This window comes from Canariomyces notabilis (assembly GCF_033297395.1).
Source record: "Canariomyces notabilis strain CBS 508.74 unplaced genomic scaffold N656scaffold_33, whole genome shotgun sequence".
Classification (NCBI taxonomy): Eukaryota; Fungi; Ascomycota; class Sordariomycetes; order Sordariales; family Chaetomiaceae; genus Canariomyces; species Canariomyces notabilis.
In genome coordinates this window covers 207,006-225,999 of record NW_027041855.1, presented here as the reverse complement: position 1 = coordinate 225,999, position 18,994 = coordinate 207,006, and the positions used below count along the sequence as shown (strand labels likewise).

At 55.2% G+C, this 18,994-nt stretch overlaps 8 protein-coding genes and 2 non-coding genes across 10 annotated transcripts; 7 read left to right on the top strand and 3 right to left on the bottom strand.

The window, feature by feature from the left end:
* The first annotated feature begins 86 nt into the window (after positions 1-86).
* N656DRAFT_839872 (uncharacterized protein) lies at positions 87-1,561 on the top strand. Its single transcript, XM_064818918.1, has 4 exons — positions 87-166; positions 229-268; positions 500-879; positions 952-1,561. Exons 1-4 carry the CDS (start codon positions 127-129, stop codon positions 1,179-1,181), a joined length of 690 nt encoding a protein of 229 aa, XP_064665898.1. The 5' UTR covers positions 87-126; the 3' UTR covers positions 1,182-1,561.
* Positions 1,562-2,006: 445 nt separating this feature from the next.
* On the bottom strand, positions 2,007-3,974 carry N656DRAFT_801953 (WD40 repeat-like protein; the record flags this gene model as incomplete). Its single annotated transcript, XM_064818192.1, has 3 exons — positions 2,007-2,512; positions 2,574-3,177; positions 3,240-3,974. 3 exons carry the CDS (start codon positions 3,972-3,974, stop codon positions 2,007-2,009), a joined length of 1,845 nt encoding a protein of 614 aa, XP_064665897.1.
* Positions 3,975-4,515: 541 nt separating this feature from the next.
* N656DRAFT_784356 (uncharacterized protein) lies at positions 4,516-6,578 on the top strand. Its single transcript, XM_064816153.1, has 2 exons — positions 4,516-6,284; positions 6,335-6,578. Exon 1 carries the CDS (start codon positions 4,971-4,973, stop codon positions 6,192-6,194), a length of 1,224 nt encoding a protein of 407 aa, XP_064665896.1. The 5' UTR covers positions 4,516-4,970; the 3' UTR covers positions 6,195-6,284; positions 6,335-6,578.
* A 736-nt stretch (positions 6,579-7,314) lies between these two features.
* On the top strand, positions 7,315-9,250 carry N656DRAFT_801951 (GMC oxidoreductase; the record flags this gene model as incomplete). Its single annotated transcript, XM_064818191.1, has 2 exons — positions 7,315-7,542; positions 7,649-9,250. 2 exons carry the CDS (start codon positions 7,315-7,317, stop codon positions 9,248-9,250), a joined length of 1,830 nt encoding a protein of 609 aa, XP_064665895.1.
* Positions 9,251-11,736: 2,486 nt separating this feature from the next.
* On the top strand, positions 11,737-11,810 carry N656DRAFT_t136. The gene has a single exon. It is a non-coding gene; the product is annotated as a tRNA-Asn (tRNA).
* Positions 11,811-11,844: 34 nt separating this feature from the next.
* On the bottom strand, positions 11,845-13,285 carry N656DRAFT_784354 (amidohydrolase 2). The gene is made up of 2 exons (XM_064816152.1): positions 12,020-13,285; positions 11,845-11,961 (listed from the first exon to the last, which is right to left on the bottom strand). Exons 1-2 carry the CDS (start codon positions 13,055-13,057, stop codon positions 11,938-11,940), a joined length of 1,062 nt encoding a protein of 353 aa, XP_064665894.1. The 5' UTR covers positions 13,058-13,285; the 3' UTR covers positions 11,845-11,937.
* A 200-nt stretch (positions 13,286-13,485) lies between these two features.
* N656DRAFT_718251 (uncharacterized protein) lies at positions 13,486-13,887 on the top strand (the record flags this gene model as incomplete). The annotated part of the gene is made up of 2 exons (XM_064812263.1): positions 13,486-13,719; positions 13,798-13,887. 2 exons carry the CDS (start codon positions 13,486-13,488, stop codon positions 13,885-13,887), a joined length of 324 nt encoding a protein of 107 aa, XP_064665893.1.
* A 1,223-nt stretch (positions 13,888-15,110) lies between these two features.
* Positions 15,111-15,949, top strand: N656DRAFT_718310 (acyl-CoA N-acyltransferase; the record flags this gene model as incomplete). Its single annotated transcript, XM_064812268.1, has 3 exons — positions 15,111-15,205; positions 15,306-15,644; positions 15,709-15,949. The coding sequence occupies 3 exons, from the start codon at positions 15,111-15,113 to the stop codon at positions 15,947-15,949; spliced, it is 675 nt and encodes a 224-aa protein (XP_064665892.1).
* A 562-nt stretch (positions 15,950-16,511) lies between these two features.
* Positions 16,512-16,602, top strand: N656DRAFT_t137. Its single transcript has one exon. It is a non-coding gene; the product is annotated as a tRNA-Phe (tRNA).
* Positions 16,603-16,781: 179 nt separating this feature from the next.
* Positions 16,782-18,648, bottom strand: N656DRAFT_718402 (cytochrome P450; the record flags this gene model as incomplete). Its single annotated transcript, XM_064812278.1, has 2 exons — positions 16,782-18,336; positions 18,398-18,648. The coding sequence occupies 2 exons, from the start codon at positions 18,646-18,648 to the stop codon at positions 16,782-16,784; spliced, it is 1,806 nt and encodes a 601-aa protein (XP_064665891.1).
* Between the last annotated feature and the right edge of the window lie 346 nt (positions 18,649-18,994).

Below are 18,994 nucleotides of genomic sequence, written 5' to 3'. Positions count from 1 at the left end.
AAAACCGAGCCAAAGATTTTCTGCTTTACCCCGCCAGGCCATCTCGAGGTTCCCTGAGAGCTGCCACGACACCAGAAATCATCCTCCATCTCCAAGACAGTTGCATCTCAAAAATAAAACTGAAAAATGGGCTTCACCGATCTCATCAGCGATGCCGGCCTTGCCGGTGAGTCCTCTCGAGTTTCGCGCCTTGTGCAATTTTCCCGCTTGCTAACCAACGCGACGCAGTGCTCAACAACTGGCTGCTCACCCGCTCCTACATCACTGGGTATGACTCTCTTCGGTTTTCCTCCCTTCACACACAAGATTTTGCCTCACCCTGATGATTCCCATGGTCCGTGTTGCTGAGCAGCCTCAAGACCTGCAAATGATTACACGCCCAGCGCTTCGGCGCACATCTGAACTCCTGTCTCTCCCGACCCCGCCTCAGCAATTTTCTCCTCTGCTACTTGTTCGCCTCAATCACATTCAAGCTGACCCTTACCCCACAATGGCACAGGTACTCCGCCTCGCAGGCCGATGTGGTGGTCTTCAAGGCGCTGAGCGCCGCGCCCGACGCCGAGAAGTACCCCAACGCGGCGCGCTGGTACAAGCACATTGCCTCGTACGAGGACGAGTTCCCCACGCTCCCCGGCGACGCCAGCAAGCCCTACACCGTGTACGGGCCCGAGGTGGCCGAGGTGACGCTGAACCCGGCCAAGGCGCCCGCGGCCGCTGCTGAGGAAGAAGAGGACGACGACCTCTTTGGCAGCGACGACGAGGAGGACGCCGAGGCCGAGCGCATCCGCGAGGAGCGCCTGGCCGAGTACCGCAAGAAGAAGGAGGGCAAGGTCAAGCCCGCCGCCAAGTCCATGGTCACGCTTGATGTCAAGCCTTGGGGTGCGTCATCTTATTCTCGTTTACCTTCGCCGGTTTATTGATGGGATCACAACACTGACAAATGCCACGCAGATGACGAGACTGACATGGTGGCCCTCGAGCAGTCCGTCCGCGGCATCGAGAAGGATGGTCTGGTTTGGGGTACCTCCAAGCTGGTGCCCGTTGGCTTCGGTATCAAGAAGTTCCAGATCAACCTGGTTGTCGAGGACGAGAAGGTTTCCCTGGATGAGCTGCAGGAGGAGATCCAGGGCTTCGAGGACTACGTCCAGTCGACAGATGTCGTTGCCATGATGAAGCTCTAAGAAGCTTTAGAATTGGGTGTATATACAGAGGGGGGGTAAGCTCCCTGGTATGGAAACCATAATGAATAACGACGTATGCTCGGCACAAGAGTGCATACTCCGAGTGCTTTTGAAGTAGCAATGTTCATGAGGTTCTGAATCTAGGGGCGCTTCACATTAGTGCATGGATAATGCGATCACAATGCATCGTATATCAGGAGAACTTATGCTCTCGTTGTCTACTGTGGTCTACTATGTGTGGGACATGGTTTACAACTCCTATGCTTGGAGAAACGTTGCGATCTATACACTACTCCTGTACATCTCCCTTGGCCCGCTTCCACTGATGACTACAGAGATGAGAATGCAGTATCTGGTCTCTTATAGGGTAGTTGAAGCAGAAATAAAAGACAAAACGCCATGCTTTGTTCGATGCACATCGCCCCCTGGATCCATTCGTCCCTCAACAATGTATGTGTCGGCAAGGAGTGAGAAAATGCAGCAGGCGGGTAGGCAAGTAAGGTAGGTCTGTGGCGTGTGTAGGCAAGTGAGGATAATGCTTACTTGCTTGCCTGCCTGCCTGCCTGCTTGCTGCTTCTAGCCGGGGTATACCCAGTCTCTGTAACGTCCCTCTCTCGTCATTCGCCCAATCCACCTCCCGGCCGTAGCTCTCTGTCCGCTCCTTTCAAACCTCCTCTCCATCAACTAGCCAACCAGCCAGCACAGCTGATCACCATCCTCCGTTCGTTTTGAAACCATCGTCCCGCATCAATCAGCTAACCGCGCAATGCACCATATCCATAATCCCGTATCCCGTATCCACATCCGCATCCGGATTCTATATCATCATAACCGAACCCCCCAGACGCCGCGCCCAGCGCTCACCCCGAGCCACTCGCCGTACTCCCCGCTCGACAGGTGCGGCACCCAGCCGAGGTTGCCCACCTCGTAGTCGCACTGCCAGCTGGCGACGGGACTCCTGGCGCTGTCACTGTTGGACGACGACGACGCGCCCGTCGCGGCGGCACCGTTCAAATTCGAGGAAGGCCCCGGCGGGTTGTTGCTGCCGAGCAGGTCCCAGATGAGCACCTGGCAGTCGTCGGCACCCGAGGCGAGGGTGCCGCGCCGGAGCGGAGACCACTCGACGCAGTTGAGCGACCCGCCGTGGCCCCGCAGCTCGAGCAGAGCCTGGCCCGGCTGCCGCACGTCCAGGATCCGGATGACGCTCGAGTCCTGCGCAAAGGTCGCCAGGAGGTTCTGGTCGTGCGGAGACGTGGCCAGCCGGAGGAGTGGCGGTGGGTGCGACATGGTCTGCTGCGCGAGGGTCGGGCTCATGCGGCCGCCGTTGGCGTCTGGGAGCAGGTGTTAGGTAAAGAGGGTTGGTAGGATGTTATGTCGGTCAAAATGGCTTACCTCTCTCCTCCTTGCCCGTGGGTTCGTAGATGATCGTGCTGTGCTCCAGGCTGCGGAGATCAAACATGCGAACACTGCCGTCCTGGCCGCAGCTCACAAAGACGTCCTGACTCTGGGCGCAGAATCGCACGTCGTAGACCTCCTTATCGTGGGCAATCAGTTGTGTCTTGGCCGTCAGGGAGGGAATGTCCCAGATGGTGCACGTGGTATCTATACTCGAGGTGATAATCAAGCTGGGCGTGACGGTGTTCCAGTCGAGGGACGTCAACGGGGCCGTGTGATCTGGCGTCTTGGAGTTGGACAAAAGGGCAAGCGGCGTCAGCTTTGTGATGGGCATATCGCGGCCGTTTCTCGAGGTTATCGACGAGCTGTGCGCATGGGTTTGAGGATCAGATGGAAGCGACCATAGGCGGAGGTGGTCGCCTGAGGTAGCGAGGAGGTCCGTAGATTGCTTTTGTTGTGACGGGGGCTCCCAAAGCAGACGCGTGACAGGATATGAGTGTGTCGCCTCTGCGATTTTTGTGAACTCCATGGTGTACTTGGATGTGCCGGGCGTGTAGACATCGGACGGCGTGGGAGATAGATGTGCATCGACGATTTGGATCTGACCGGATGTCGTGTTAGCAAGCTGAGCCGAGCGGGCGCTGGACAGATAGGGGTGCTCACAAAGTTGTGCCCATCTTCCAAGTAGCTTCCAATCGCCAGTTTACCAGCACTGTTTCCATGCGGAGCCCATTTACACCAGTCAAAAGCATAAAGAGCCCAAGGGGCCATGTAGTTGCTGGTGCGGGGCTGGGCAGCGGCCAGCTCGTATGCAGGCGTCCCTGGCAGGCCATCCGAGAGACTTGAGTCCGCGCGCGGTCGGATATCATTGAGTCCTAGCGGGGTGTTGGAGACATTGCGCTGAGAGCTCGAACCGGTATACTTTGATTCGGTTGGCGACATGAACTGGGAGGAGCTGTTGGTGCCACCAGGGGTCGTCGGCGTGTACGGCATATAGCCAGAACCCCCCTCGTAGGACGCCGAGGGGCTGGAACGCGAGTATGATGTATGAGACAAGCCCAATGAGCTCGGTTTTGACTGGGGCTGATGCGGTTGATACTCTGACTGTTGTATGGTGGGCAAGGTGGGCGCCGTGTTGGACGAGATTGCGGGAGGGCGCGAGCTCAGTCCGCCCGGTTGCAGCACATTCGGAACGCCGCCGGCGGGCTGATAGTTGGGCAGCTGCGGCAGGTTTGGAGACTGGTCGAGCTTGATGGGAGGCGGGCCTGTTGTCGAGTAGTCGCGGGGCGACATCTGCTGGCTCTGGTGGGATATGCCGGATGACATGTGCAGCTCCTCGGGATGCGACGAGTAGCCTCCCGTCCGCCGCGGCGGTTGGTACTGCGGTGGTTGGTTCATCCTGCGTGGGCTCGCCGGCGGAGAGAGCCGGGGGATTAAAGGCCGGGGGGTCAAGCGGGGGACGCTCTAGGTTCGGTGCGCGTGGGGAAAGGCGTTGTCGTTGATGAAGCGGGCGGGGTGTTGCGACAGGGGCTTCGACGACGACGGATTCTCGACGGATGCAGTCAGCGTCCGGTGGCTCAGGCGACACAAATGGTGCGATCGCCGTTTCCAGCCGCAGTGAGGCAGGCTGTCGGGCGCGAAAGCCCAAGAGCAGCAATGGCGGCTTTTGAAGGTGTGTGTGAAGAGGATCGGAATCAAGCAAGGGAAGAGGTAATGTTAGCGCTGAGCAACGTCTGGCAGCAATGGTTTGCTAGGCGGTTAGCTGGGCATCATCTGTTGCCAGGTGCCCAAGCTCGGAATCTAAGCGACGGGTTGCGAGTGGCGGCTGTATGGATATACAACTGTATCCGTGCTTCTCAAGTACCTACAAGGAATACCCGTACCTTTTGAGTTATAAGTTGATGTACAATCCTAAATTCTCACGCAAATTACTATGGATATGTAATGTAGTTCAGTTGTATACATCTCACAATCTCTTCAACACTAAGTACCTCTTAATCTTGAGGAGAGGCGGCAATAGCAACTTCATATTCGTGAAGTATTTTGACTAGGGGAATTCACGGAGTGCCCCACCTCCCAACGCATCTGGTCACCTTTCAGGCTCAACTCATTCGCACCTGATGCAAGTCATCCCCAGGTCATATCCTCATCGAAGTTATAAACGACGACAGTGCTCAGCGTAAAACGCCAAACCATCCCCGCCCTTTTTCTCCTGGCTGGCCACTGCGGCGAACGGAATATCGAACTATTTCCTACATTTCCCTGACCCAAATCCAACGTTAACCTATATTCTAGCTCCCTAGCCTCCCTATCTTCCTCATTCCGAAAGACACCACGACTACTCCGTACTTGACACTGACTGCCTTTTGACTCTTCTTTTGTCTCTACAAGACCATGGGACGGGACGATTTGCCGTCGCTTCTGTTACTCCCATACCCTCCCGAGCCTTCAAGCCAATCCCTCCTCAACGTTGCCTATCGGCCCTCCATCACGGCGGCGCTTTCGAAATTGAAACGGCCAACAAAGGCGTCAAAGCTCATCATTGCTGTCGCTTGCCCCATCTTGCACGGCCAGTTTCTCCGCTCCAAGACCCTCTCATGGCCGGAAGCGCAGGCGCTGGTCGCCGGTGTCTATGGCGTTGTCTCAGTCGTCTGTTCTCAGCTCTCCATCAACACCGAGGTTGACGGTGGGCCCGGCTCCGTGGATGCAACCGTCATTTTAATCGACCATGATCGCAAGAGGCGCTTTACTCCCGATTTGCGTCCCGCCATTGAGCCAAACAACACCGTCGTGGTAGACATGGCAACATTCGCCTCTGCGTACTATCCCTGGGACTACGTCTTCCATGTGCGGACCGAACTCGGACTCGAGGTGTATCAAACCTACCTCAGGTTTGCCGAAGGAAAGCAGACGCTTCTGCAGGAGCAGCTCATACCGGTCGAAGGCGGACTGACTTTGAATGTTGCGCAAGGCGATTCCCCAAGATCGGCAACGCAGACGTCCAACTACCCGGTCGTCTGCCTCGGCGGAACGTTCGATTATCTCCATCCAGGCCATAAGTTGCTGTTAACGGCAGGCGCGCTCTTACTGCAAGTGCCACGGAAGGGGGATTCTTCACAGCCATGCCACTACATAATTGGCATAACAGGCGACGAGATGTTGAGAAATAAAAAGTTTGCCGAATATGTCCAGCCATGGGAGCAGCGGGCGCAGAACGTTATACTATTCTTGTCTTGCCTTCTTGAGCTGTCACATCGCGGATGGAAAGACGGCACAGGACCGAAGATTGATGCGCAAGACGGCGATTTTCGGACCTCTTTTCGAGAAGGCACAATCCAAGTTCAGTGCGTGCGGATCCACGATCCTTTTGGCCCGACCATCACGCTTGAGGATATCGATGCTCTGGTCGTATCGGGTGAGACGAGATCGGGTGGGCGAGCCGTCAATGAGAAGCGAGCCGAACGGGGCTGGGCCGCACTCGAGGTTTTTGAGGTTGATGTGCTCGACGCAGGGGAAATCTCGGATGAGCCCAGCAAGACGGAAAATTTTGCTTCCAAGATTAGTAGCACTGCGATCCGGCAACAGAGGGCGCATGCAAGGGCATTTACGAAGATATGACGAGTTTTGAAGGGACCATGTGCTCGAAGAATCAAACATGTTGTGGTTTGAACCTACTAGCCCTCTGTTTCTGCCTTACGGTGACACTATGTAAGTCCAATAACGTTCCCTTTGCAATAATGTCTCCTGACCACATGTAGCCGCCCCCGGGAGCACACCCGAGCAGGGAGGATGAAATAGGGAAGTAGACAAAAGTGTGTGGAATATCAAAGAAGTCGAGCCGACCATCTGAGAAACCGAGGGCCAAGGCCCGGGCAACAGCTTGGGACAAGGAACGCTATCTGACCAGAGGCGATTCGAGAATTCGTCTCAACGCCTGGAAGTGTAGGTAGCAGCTCCTGTTGGACACTCGCAGCAGTATACTTGCGTATAGACCTGATTAAGGTAGTTCATCCACCCCAGGTCCCCAGCCACCATCCCCTCCCTGGCGCTTCCTCCACCTGTTCCACCGGGCTCCAAAGAGATTTTCCAAAGAAACTTGTTGATCTACTAACAAGATTAGTCAGTCTCGTCAGTTCAGCAAACCGATAGCATGACCAACTATTCACCTCCACAAACTCCATTGCAGTACTACGTTGCTGACGAGTAATGTATCCTTCGCCGCGATTCACTCCACCTATAATCCCACCCATTATACCTTCAGGTCCCTCATGCAAGGTACGTAATAAGCTATTTCCGTTGTGATTTTTCCACAGTCTCAAGTATCTGATTTTTGTTTTGTCTTTAGCTATTGGTGGTGTTATATGGATTCGTAAGACCCGTTATCCGGCTGGGGCGGATCAATTCCACGCAGCGGTTACATCATGTGGTTCTGAGACTACACCGCTCATCTTAACCACGAACGGCACGGTAAACTACCTCTAGAATGGGTACAATGATCCCGATGGACCCAATCCCTGCAGTGGGCTCCTTCAGGGCTTCACCTCGCGTGACCTCGATATTGACTGGGGTTATTTTTGCCCATTGCCCGAGATCTCATGTATGCCTGACCTAGAACAGGAATACAACAAGTCTTCAAGTTGACTGAGCTGTTCCGACCTTCCGAAACATTATCCCCCTTTTCAGCCAGCGGAACTTCCCAAGGGTCACGCGACATCTGCTCTTAGCAAGTGCTACAATCATGGCTCGCGTTGAAGCTTTGGATCAGCCTTTTGACTACATCGTCGTGGGCGGTGGCACTGCAGGCCTGGTAGTTGCTAACCGCCTCAGCGGAGATCGTGATGTCCGCGTCCTCGTCGTCGAGGCTGGCGTCGATCACTCCGTTGACCCGCTTGTTCGAGTCCCCGGCCTGGTCGCTGGCCTATACGGCAAGGACGAGTACGACTGGAATTTTTGCTCGCCTCCTCAGGTCAGTTGCCCGTGTATCTTTAAGCTATGTCACAGGGGAGTCGGGGGCTACCGTGGTGATACTATGCAGTGGTATAGACTCGACTGACAGATGCCAACTTTATAAGCCCACCTTGAACAACCGGCGAATCAACCAGTCTCGCGGCAAGATGCTTGGTGGCAGCTCCGCCCTCAACTTCATGATGCTGGTCTACCCATCTAAGGGCAATATTGATTCCTGGGCAGCCCTTGGCAACGCGGGTTGGGACTTTAGTTCCCTGGCCCCTTACTTCCGCAAGTTTGCCACTGTCCACGCACCTTCTCAGATGGCCCGGGACGTGGTTGGCCTGACCTACCACAACGAGAGCCTAGCAAACGGCGCCGGGCCCATCCACGTCTCGTTCAGCGAGGGCTATGGTTCCACTAACAAGGCTTGGATGAAGACGTTTGCCGATCTCGGTCTTGACGTCTCGACCGACCCGCGCGAGGGCCAGGCGCTGGGGGCGTTCCAGCAGCCCGCCTCCATCGACCCGGCAACGAAGACAAGAAGCGACGCTGCTAGCGGCTACTATAGCCCAGATGTTGCCAGGAGAACCAACCTGGTGGTGTTAACTGAGGCCGTGGTAAGCAAGGTCATTTTCGACACGACAGGCGGCTCAGATGCAGTGGCCACTGGGGTCGAAATCATCACCAAAGACGGGCAAAAGAAGGAAATCTCGGCCAGAACTGAAGTTATTCTAGCGGCCGGTGCACTGCAGACGCCTCAGATCCTCGAGCTGTCTGGCGTGGGTGGCCGGGACCTGCTGGAAAAGCACGGCATTCCCGTGGTTGTCGACAACCCCAACGTGGGCGAGCACATGCAAGACCACCCTGTCGTCTGCCAGAGCTTTGAAGTGGCCGAGGGCACGCCTTCTGGTGACGTACTGCGCGACCCGGCCGTCTTGAAGGCACTTCTCGATATGTACCAGGCATCGGGCGACGGGCCAATGGGCCAGAGCAACATCAGCATCGCCTACACGCCTCTTGTCGATGGCTCGGGTGTTGTCTCGCCCGAAGCCATTAAGGAGTTGCTTGCCCAACACGAATGCTCGCTCACTACGCCCGCCGCTAAGGCCGTCCGGAGGCTGCTTGAGTCTCCCGACGAGGTGACCTTCCAGTACCTATTGTTTCCCTCGCAGATCCACATCCCGGACACGCCCAAGAGCATGGCCGATTACATCCTCCCCGTGCTTCCCGAGAACTACATCACAGTCATGACCATCCTCAACCAGCCCTTCTCGCGCGGCAGCGTGCACATTACGAGCGGGGACGTGGCGGCCAAGCCCGTGTGGAAGCCCAACTACAACGCCCACCCGCTCGACATGGAGCTGCTCGCACGCGGCGTACAGTTTGTCGAGCGCCTCGTGGCGCCCTCGACGCCGCTCGGCGGGCTGCTCAAGGCGGGTGGCAAGCGGCTGCCGGAAATTTCAGGGGCTGGCTTGGACGAGGCCAAGGAGATTGTCCGTCGCCGTCAGATCTCCATCTTTCACGTCTCAGGCAGCTGCGCCATGCTGCCGCGTGAGCAAGGAGGCGTCGTTGACGAGCGCCTGCGCGTCTATGGCACCAAGAGGCTCCGCGTTGTTGATGCCAGCATATTTCCCTTGGAGCCCGTGGGAAATATCCAGAGCACCGTGTACGCGGTTGCTGAGAGGGCAGCGGATTTGATTAAGCAGGACCGGGCTGAAGTATGACGTGAAACTGAAAGACAGACAAAGCATGTAATGAAAAAAGGCCTTTCCTTGGGGGCTTGTTACTGCCTAAGCTATGTGCATCTGCCTCCTATATGTACTTTATTTACGTGATCACGATTGTCATAATGCACTCACTGCCAAGGTATATTATATAGGCCATCTTTCTCTCCTGTCATGGATCATGATGTGATGTATTGCAATACACGGAGAAGATGAAAATGGTGGATAGTAATGAGTTAAGCTCCCTGGAGCCGTTGGGAGTATAAGTAGGTAGGAAGAAAGTAGGTAAATTGTACCTCGAGGTAACAAAAGGAAGAATAGGAGCTTGAGATACTATATATATATAAAAGAGAGCTTTGCTATAGTGTTAGGGGTAGTTAGGGATCTCTAACAGGGGGTAAGAGAGAGCCCTACTAATAGTCCCTAGAACTTAACATGATGCTTACCCCTAAAGTGCCTTACCGGCAGCACCAACTGAATCCGAGTTCACGTACTATATAATGCCCAACAATGGTTTAGTCTCTGTGAATCTTGGAGGCCTTCCACCCCTAAAGACTTCAACTCGAGACGAGATTCACTGCACCTGGTCAAGACTATAAATGGCAATTGAGGCGATCCACGGTCTTCTATCTCACCAAGGCACTCATTGTTCACGTCTGATGGCTATGTGCGAAGGGACCCTGGTTGATAAGCCTCGTCACACGCTGCAGAACCTTTGTAGTATTGGGTGTAAGAAGTACACTGCTAGTTCATACTTTATAGTCCATCTACTAGTACTATAATAGAAACAAACACACAGCCTAACCTAAGATGTCCCGACATAAAGGAACCGGGACGCGAGCCAACAGCCCAGCTAACGTGGTCAAGCATTACTAGGTAAGTGCTGCGGCGGGCTTAATACTTCCATGACTGCCAGTAACCGTCGACATCAAGCTGTCTCTGTCGACATGTCTAGCCGGCTCGTGAAAAGTCCGGAACAACCATTCGTCGAAGCGTCTCAAGAAAGGACCCTCGAACGCTTCGAAAGGACCCGCGTACCTTAGGTGTATAATGGCCTGGCAATTCCTGCTTTATGGTCATGATTCTCGCTTGTCAAGCAACCCATCGCGAAGCAGTTCAACTTTCAAAACAACAATCTCAAGAACCAGTTCAACTTTCAAGACAAAAGTCCCAAGAACCGACAGCTCACCCTGTTAGCATACAGCATCTGGTAAGCACCAACTCGATTTCCCTTGTTTTTTGTCCGCTTAACACTATTAGGTGCCTTTTGGCTAACAAAGATTGGAGTAGGTTTCGGCTACAGAATATATCCACGAGCTACCCACTGGCTTGCGCACATCATGGATGCCAGTGATAAACACTGGGTTTGCGTAAGTACTGCCATGCCGGGCTTAACTGCTGGACAAATATTGACTTACACTGACGGCCGAGAAAGTGTCAATGCTTGGGAGCGTGGTATACGGTTGAACTCAACACACACTGCCCGCAGCCGATGTGTGACCATCCAAGGTGCAAGAAGTGCCGAGTCGTCAAACTTCCGCGCCCTAAAGAACCAAGCGGGCCCTGGGGATGGCACGTTCCTCAATGAAGCCGAAGCTTAATATATGGATGCTTCGCATGTTGGGGTGGCCTTGGGGAATCGAGGATGAGGTTGTCTTTGACGGGAGTCCTGCATCACTCAAGACTTAACCAAAGGCAGTGAAGGCACTCAACCTGTCTGCCCTCTCTCCTTTTTCTGTTCGCCTCATTCTACCACTCCTGTCACTGGTCAGTTTCCTTATTGATACCAGTAGCAAAGCATAGCCTAGATACTAGTGCCTGAATCTAGTACGGTGTCACGGTATAACTTGATGCTGCTGCAGTCCTTCCCAGTTCAGAATAGGTACATGTAGCGTTCTAACTTCTAGGTTCTCTGACAAGCTGTAACTTCCACTGTTGATTGTGACTACATGTAATGGTCCCAAACACCCAGGTTTTGGTCTGGGTTCTTAGCTTTCCCGATCCAGACCTCCCTTTTTCAATGACTGCTCCTCGATGCTACTCTGTATGTAGGGCCTAACCCCTTAGCTACCTAAGGTACCTTACCTTAGAGGAAAATAAGAGTCTACCTTGAGCCTCGCAAGTTGTTACAGCAATTAGCTTTTTGTCAACTATCTAGTCTCACCGGCTAGCCCTTGAGTTTTATGCAGATTCGTGTCTTGTGCTAGGAGCCTAGGACTCAGGAGAGCACACCTCCCAGGCTCCCATGGACCATCCCAATTCGGCAGCGCCTAGTAAAACTCAGGTGAGACTGGAATTTAATGGTAGGGCCCGTACTGCTGTCGCGCTCTCATATCATTTCTAGCGCCCTACAAGGCCTACATACTTCAAGTTGCGGCTCCTTCATAGCAATGGAAGATAATTACCTAGGGAACCGCCCGGTTAGGCATTTTCTGAGCAAAATTGCTTCTTAGGAGTTGTTTTGAAAGCTCTCAAAACACACTTAATCCTCTGTGGCGCAATTGGTTAGCGCGTCTGACTGTTAATCAGGAGGTTGGAAGTTCGAGCCTTCCCGGAGGAGTTTATTTTTGTCAATTTCTAATCACTTCTGTCTTTTTTGCTCACTCCTGGTCTTTAATTCCGGGGCAATTCCACCATTTCCCAATGTTCCATGTCAACAACATGGACTTGGCGGTATGTCAGCCTTGCTAGCCGCTAAAACCACCAAAAGGGTTAGTAATACTATCTTCAAACCCCTTTCTCAACGGACGGCGCCTTGACTCCAAGCAGCTTCTCAGCATTCTCATACGCGATAGCCCGGAGCTGCTCGTCACCGACAAGGCCGCTCTCTTGAAGCTCCCTAACCCACTCCAGCCCAATCTCATTCTTCTGGAACGGATAGTCGACACTATACAGGATGTGGTCAATCTTCGTGTTCGCCAGGATGCACCGCATCGGATCCAGGCTCCAGACGCCACTCGTGGTGATCCAGATATTCTCGTCATAGACGGTCCTAAAATCCCGCTGAAAGTCACCCCAGCGCCGACTCAGCGCCTCGATGCGCTGCAGCATGAACGGAAGCATCTCGCCCATATGCCCAATAATGACCTTGAGCCGGGGGCGCCGATCAAAAAGCCCTGAGGCGAACAGCCGGAGCACGTGCAGGGCGGTATCGGCGTGCCAGCCGAACCCGCTCGAGCCCAGGCTGACTGCCGCGGCCTCGGAGAAGTTGCCGCGGAACCGCGCCGTCGCCGAGTCGTCGTCCCCCGGCCACGTCGGGTGCAGGTACACGGGCACGCCCAGCTCCTCGGCGGCCGCCCAGAACGTCGACTCGTACTCGGCCCCGTCATAGAAGCGGTTGCCCCCGCCGCAGTGGTTGTCTATCAGCGCCCCGACGAACCCCAGCTCGGTGACGGCACGCCGCAGCTCCGCCGCCGCCTCGTCGGGTTGCTGCATGGGCAGGACCGCGAAGCCGGCGAAGCGGGAGGAGGGGGGTTTGCGACCGGGACGATCGGTTGCGCCATCCGAGGCATCCTCTTTCTGAGATGAGGCTGCGCGACGTTCCTCGGCTTGGATGGCCGAAAAGAGCTGATCGTTTGCGGCGCGGCACGCCGAGGCGTCATACGAACACAGGCCGGGGACGTGGCTGATCACCTGGAGAGAGACGCCGCCGGCATCCATGTCTTGCCGCCGGAGTTGGCCCATGTCGGTCAACTTGGCGTAGACCGAGTCGACATGTTTGAACTGTTCCGAGTAGCTCGCCTTGAGGGAGTCAGGGGCTCTGGTCGAGAAGAAGTGCTCCTCTAGGGCGATCAAGGGAGGAAGCATTGTGCTGACTGCTCTGCCTGAGATCGGGAACGTAATATGGGATGTTTGGGCTACTTCTGAGGAAGATCATGTCTTGGAGGAGATGTCCGGAGTTCCCGGACTAACCCCAACTTTCATGTTGTCCTCGACTCCTTCGAGCGCAGTGTAACTGTGTAAGTGAATTGTAGGTGTGAGGGTTAGGGTTGAACTCAGGAGAAATGAAACCCAGTGGTGCCACGTGATCGCGCCAAGGAATCCAAAAGTCACTTTTGATGATTTGATCCTCTCAATTCCTGCCGCAGCCGACCGACTGCCGGAGCGACGACAGCTCAATCGCACCAGCGACTAAGTCCACCTCCCGCTCTCGCAAGATGACAATGGCGAGAGTATCACTTATAGCGCAGGCCGCGCGGTCGGCCGCATCAGCAACCAAGTCGCTTTCGTCTTCAATGCGCGCTCTGACCCTCTCGTCGCAGCCCACTCTGTTCTCAGCTCAGACACAGACACGATCCCTCTCCCAAACCGTGCTGTCCGCGCGGACAACACGGCTTTCAGAATATGGGCAAACGACAAAATCCGCCGTTAGCTCATGCAGCTTGATCGGCACCCCGGTCTTCCAAAAGCAACAAACGAGGGGGATGAAGGTTCGCAGCTCCATCAAGAAGCGGTGCGAGCATTGCAAGGTAAGAGGTTACGCGAGATACGATTGTGCGGTTTCGTGGGCGCTGGGCTGATGATTTCCTTGTTTGTTCGTTTGGCAGGTTGTACGGCGAAAAGCCAACAAGCGACACTCGGGCTACCGGTACATAATATGCTCGGCCAACCCAAGGCATAAGCAACGCCAAGGATAGATATGGAAGCGAAGGCATCTCCCGACGAAACAGTTCTTTTGCTTCCAAGCGCAGACGGGGCGTTCTGTACGATATGTACAAGAGGATGGGATATACAGCTCGGTTGGGTCGTCCAACCATGATAGATGACTTGCGCCTGTGGAAGGCGTCAAGGGGCAGCCTACGTTGCGTAGGTGAGGGATTGGCAGTCCGGCACGGATCGGGCCATCCTTCATTCGTTCACAATCCATTAATGTACCTCTCCATGCTCTCCCATTCTGTCTTGCCCGTCGAGAGGAGATACCGGATGTGGTTCTTGATCTGTGTGTTAGTATCAAACAGGGGACTCAGGGAGAGCTGCGAATGATGAGACGAACAATGTCGGTGACCCCACGGTGCCTCTCGAATTCCTCCCTCGCAAACCTCCTTGTCTCAGCACGGGTCGTAGGGTCTGCGATCTGGCGAGTGCCACGGAGAATGGTTCTATAGAAGGCAAGCACCCGTGACCGCTGGATGAACTAGGGTTCGCAGGCTGGTTAAGATGGATCAGAGCGCCGACACCCCAGAAAATACGTACATGGTCGAGGCTCAGCGCAGGGCCGAGGCGAGAGTGCGGGCCTGTCGCATAAGTGCGAAAGGGCAACCGCACGAGGGGTGGAAGGGAGCGCATTAATCGGGCTGGAATCGGAGAGAAAGAATCAAGGCAACATTGGCGCCGCCGAGTCTCCTATGCCCGCAAGAATCGATTTTTGGGTCCGACAGGAGCTAGGGGGTAAAATATGGTTTCTGCCTTTCTGCAGTTTCGGGGGGGTTTACCATGGGATCCACGTCGTGGTTTCCAGAAATATTTCGGCTGGCAAAGACACGGCAGCAGCTGCGAAACGTCATTCTAGGCCCCCACATTGAGAATCGCGCCAAGCCTCGAAGATAGAGCGCGACACGCGTTGCCACTCCCTTCGCGTCGCTGACTTGAGTCTAACAGAAGATCGATATAAACCGAATCAATAAAGCTGATTTAGGGCAAGGTCCGCAGTTAAACCCGAGTGACTCGATGTACCTCTGCCGCTACGGGCTAATGACTTCGCAAGTGATTCGGCACAGCCAACAAGGGAAGGGACCTCAGTGACGCAAAGCAAAGCCACATGCAACTCCACCCAGTAACGCCATAAGTCAGATAAAGCCACCCTGAGCTTTCTTGACCCCCGGCGCGACTCCTGAAGATCTGAACATCTGAGCAATAGGAAATGAGGACGAAACGGGCGCGTGCGCCGACAAGCCCGCTAGATGTTGCGAACCGCAAATCTGATGATCACTTCATTGCCGACTACCTACAACCGAGGTTGGTTCTTGTTCTCTCTGTTCATTGCAATGAAAGCACATCTACGACATCCCATACAACCAAGGTAGAACTAACCCGACATATGGTCTGGTTGTATCAGTACAGAGGGATCCTCTTGGGTAACATGCTGGACGCATCCAGGCACGGGGGTTGAGTACAGTATCAGCCTCACACGCTCTGATCTTCTCAGCGAGGATGAAATGCAGGCGTGCTTCCGGTTGATCGAACAGACAAGCCGAAAAGACTATGAGGCCTCGGCCGGGAAGTGGCACCCGCAAAAGAAGCTCAAGGAGATGAGGTCAGTCGAACTGCGGTACATCTTGGTCAAGGAGAAAGGCAGTGGGACCATCCGGGGCTTTACCTCGTTGATGCCAACCTACGAGGAGGGCGAACCCGTTATTTACTGCTACGAAATACACCTTCAACCAGAGCTTCAAGGGTGCGAGCTCACGCCAATATCCTTCCCCTTCTCGTAGTCAGAAGGTTGCTAATTAACATTGCAGGACCGGGCTGGGCTCACTGCTTATGGGATTTCACGAGACCATCGCCACAAATCTGCCCCCTATCACAAAGGTCGTGTTAACCTGCTTCCTGTCCAACCAACGTGCACTGGATTTCTACAGAAAAATGGGCTTCGAAAAGGACAGCATTTCTCCTGGCTCCAGAAAGCTCCGTTCTGGGAAGACATTTACTCCGGATTATGTCATCATGAGCAAGACGGTTAGGCCTCAGGGCTCAGGCTGATATTCCTGAAAGCCGATGCCCTAGTCGCTTTACGCTCCAAATACATATGAACAAATGTCGGGTTCAGATGACGGAGTGAACGCCCATCATTCCGACCCGACAAGGGGCGCTCGTTATCCTATGCGACAAAAGTGAGAGAAACCAGGCCCATCAACAACATATAAGACGGCGAGTAAACAATACACATTACCGATACTTGACTGGCCGTTTATGGTTGAGGAACTTCTTGTTAACTACATGGCGATCTGAACTACGAAAGCCATAGAAATTAGTTGTGATCGTGTGGCACTCTGACCGTACATAGGGGGTTAGTTACCGCAGAGGATAGGCAGACCGAAAGGGAATCATTGAGCTCCTTCGCACTCACATGCATAAGCTAGGGCTTCCAAGCAGAAAATTCCTCAGTGAGGAGTATGCACAAGCAAGAAGATGCAGAGAAATAAGACTGAAATCGCATATCAGAGCACGAGTCATCTGTTGGTTCCCTGGAGTAGGTTGTGAATCACCCAGAGCTGGGTGTGGCGGTTGATAGATCACAAGACAGTCAAATTCAATCAATCTTGCGGGTTTAGCTCAGTTGGGAGAGCGTCAGACTGAAGTCAAACTTCAATCCATCTATCTGAAGGTCGTGTGTTCGATCCACACAAACCGCACTATTTATCCGCCCTCAATGGGCAGCTTCATTTTTTGCAGATGCCAGCACATGGCATTATCTGTGGTATTAGCTGATTACTCTCTATACACCAAGTGACCAAATAAAGAATTGGTGTCTAACGGTAGGCCCCTCCCCTCTATTGATTGTGAACCGGTCCTCCCCTGAGCCAGACACCCTTCACCATGGGCGATTGACCTGCCTCCTCCTTATCCTAACGGGGATCTTCCTGTCCGGCGTCGTGGCACCCGTTGGGAAGGAGCTCAAGTCCGGTTTGGCGTTGCGAGTCGAGACGGGATCCGTCAGCTCAATCTCAAACTCGCGCAGTATGACGGCCACAGCGGCCATCATCTCCTGCTTGGCAAAGTGCCGCCCAGGACAGATCCGGGGCCCTCCGCCGTAAGGGAAGAAATACCCTTGCAAGGCGGCCGTGTGGTTGACAATCTTTGCCCGCTTGTCGTCCTGCGGCGTTTTCCGCTGCTGCGCCGGCTTTTGCGACGCCGGCTTTTGCGACGCCGACGAACGGTAGATGGCCTCGTCGGGCTTGCGCACCGGCCCGCTGGCCAGATCGTCCGGGTACTCGAGGAAGCGCTCCGCCCAGAAACTGTCGACGGGGTGCTCGGGCTTGCCGTTGGGAAGGACGCGGCCCGTGTTCCAAAAGTCCCGGTCGCGCGCCCCAAACCAGCTGATGGACAGCATCAGCGCGTCGCGCGGCACCTTCCACCCGCCGAGCAGCTCAAAGTCGGGCGTGACGGGGTTGCGGGCCGACGTGGTGGCGACGCTGTACCGCAGCGACTCGAGGTAGATGCCGTTCAGGAGCGGCCGGCTACACAGCGCCGGCACGTCGAACGCGCCTGTCTCCTTGTTATAACACTCGCGCACCTCGGCCAGCGCCCGCTCCGTGAGGTCCCGGTCCAGCAACACGTTGAGCAGTGCCCAGCCCGTTGCCGGGATCACGTTGGCGTTGGCGGCCCAGAGCAGCCCAAGGTCCATGCTGGCGGCGCCGTCGGGCGACGCGCCGGCATCGTCAAACATGCGAGCGCGCGCGCGCAGGAGACGGGCGCCCCAGACGGGCTCATATTCGACATCGGCGAGAGCCGGGTCCGCTGGGTCAACCTGCTCCCTGGCATATGCACGCCACCGCTTGACCGATGCCAGCACCTTGTCGCGGATGGCGTAGGCTTGGGGCGCCATCCAGCGCGGCGTCCGGCGCAAGTAGGTAATGGCGTGGCGGTCAAAGTCCCAGAACTGGGCGGCAAAGTCTGGGCACAGCTCAAAGATGCGCTCGCCGACCAACGCGGTGCAGGCGGCGTGGAACATCTCGTTGCGCAGGAAGCCGAACAGGTCCGGCAGCTCGGTCCACTCGTCCCCGACCAGCGGCGTCGTACGCAGCCGGGCCGTGTAGGTGGCGATGAAGCGCGTGGTCATGCCGTCTAGCGAAGCCCCGTTCAGAAAGTTGTGGAGGTCGCGGTGCTGGTTGTGGAAGATGCGGTGTTCGGGGGGCATGTGCTCCCAGCCCGGGAGCGGCTTCGGGTTGCCGCCGGAGCCGTCGCGCTCAAAGATGGCAAGGTCCTCGGGCGGCATGCCAAACTGGTCGCGCATGGCGACTATGATGATGGGCTTGGACGACAAGTCGCGGTGCTTGAACATGGCCTGCACCGGCTCTCCGTAGGGGATGTAGTACATCTTCTCCAGCCCGACCTTGAGGGTGAAGGGCACGTCTTTGAAGCGTCTCCTATACACAACCAGTCAGCCGGTGCGCAGAGTGGTTGGCGGGTCCTAGCAGCTCAACTTACAGCGTCCGGGTCAGAAACCCTTCAGTGTCGTAGGCGAACTGGAGCGTATTGCCCACGATGGGCACGGCATAGGGCACCTGCGGGGGCTCAGCGGATTTGTTGCCGGCATTTCGAATCCAGCTGGCCTTGAGGTATGTGAGGGCGTATGTGAGAACGAGCGGCAGCAACACAATCGCGGTCGCGGCGGTGAGGCGTCCGTCCCACCAGGATAACCATGAAAGCCCGCTGCCGAGCAGCGACTCAAGCGCCATGCTATATTTTGTCCCTCCTAACCTCAGCAATTGACCTGCCTAGTGAGATCCCAGAAACATGGGGCTTTGAGATTTTCTGTTGAGATCAGCATCACAACTGAAGGATTCGCGCTAAACACTGCGCCACACCTGTTGTATCGCACAATCGCAACAGAAGCCGTTAAGTGTGGCTTGCACCATTGAAACAAAACCATACCTGACCCCAGCAAGCATCGGCTCGACTTTGAGCTTGATCGGGCAGAGGAGGATACGCACTTCGAGGCTCAAGGGGCTTTACAGCTTGAGAAGGGTATCCAGCATCAACTCGGAGATGCAAAAAGGAAGTGAAGACAAATATGTGATTTAC

Bases quoted from the DNA above. Each gene is read 5' to 3' on its own strand.
- N656DRAFT_839872 (XM_064818918.1), top strand. From the start codon at position 127: ATGGGCTTCACCGATCTCATCAGCGATGCCGGCCTTGCCG. The intron at 269-499 runs GTATGACTCTCT...ACAATGGCACAG, and splicing joins ACCCGCTCCTACATCACTGG to GTACTCCGCCTCGCAGGCCG. The intron at 880-951 runs GTGCGTCATCTT...AATGCCACGCAG, and splicing joins GCTTGATGTCAAGCCTTGGG to ATGACGAGACTGACATGGTG.
- N656DRAFT_784356 (XM_064816153.1), top strand. From the start codon at position 4,971: ATGGGACGGGACGATTTGCCGTCGCTTCTGTTACTCCCATACCCTCCC.
- N656DRAFT_784354 (XM_064816152.1), bottom strand. From the start codon at position 13,057: ATGCTTCCTCCCTTGATCGCCCTAGAGGAGCACTTCTTCTCGACCAGA. The intron at 11,962-12,019 runs CTGCTTGGAGTC...AGTATTACTAAC, and splicing joins CGTATGAGAATGCTGAGAAG to CCTTTTGGTGGTTTTAGCGG.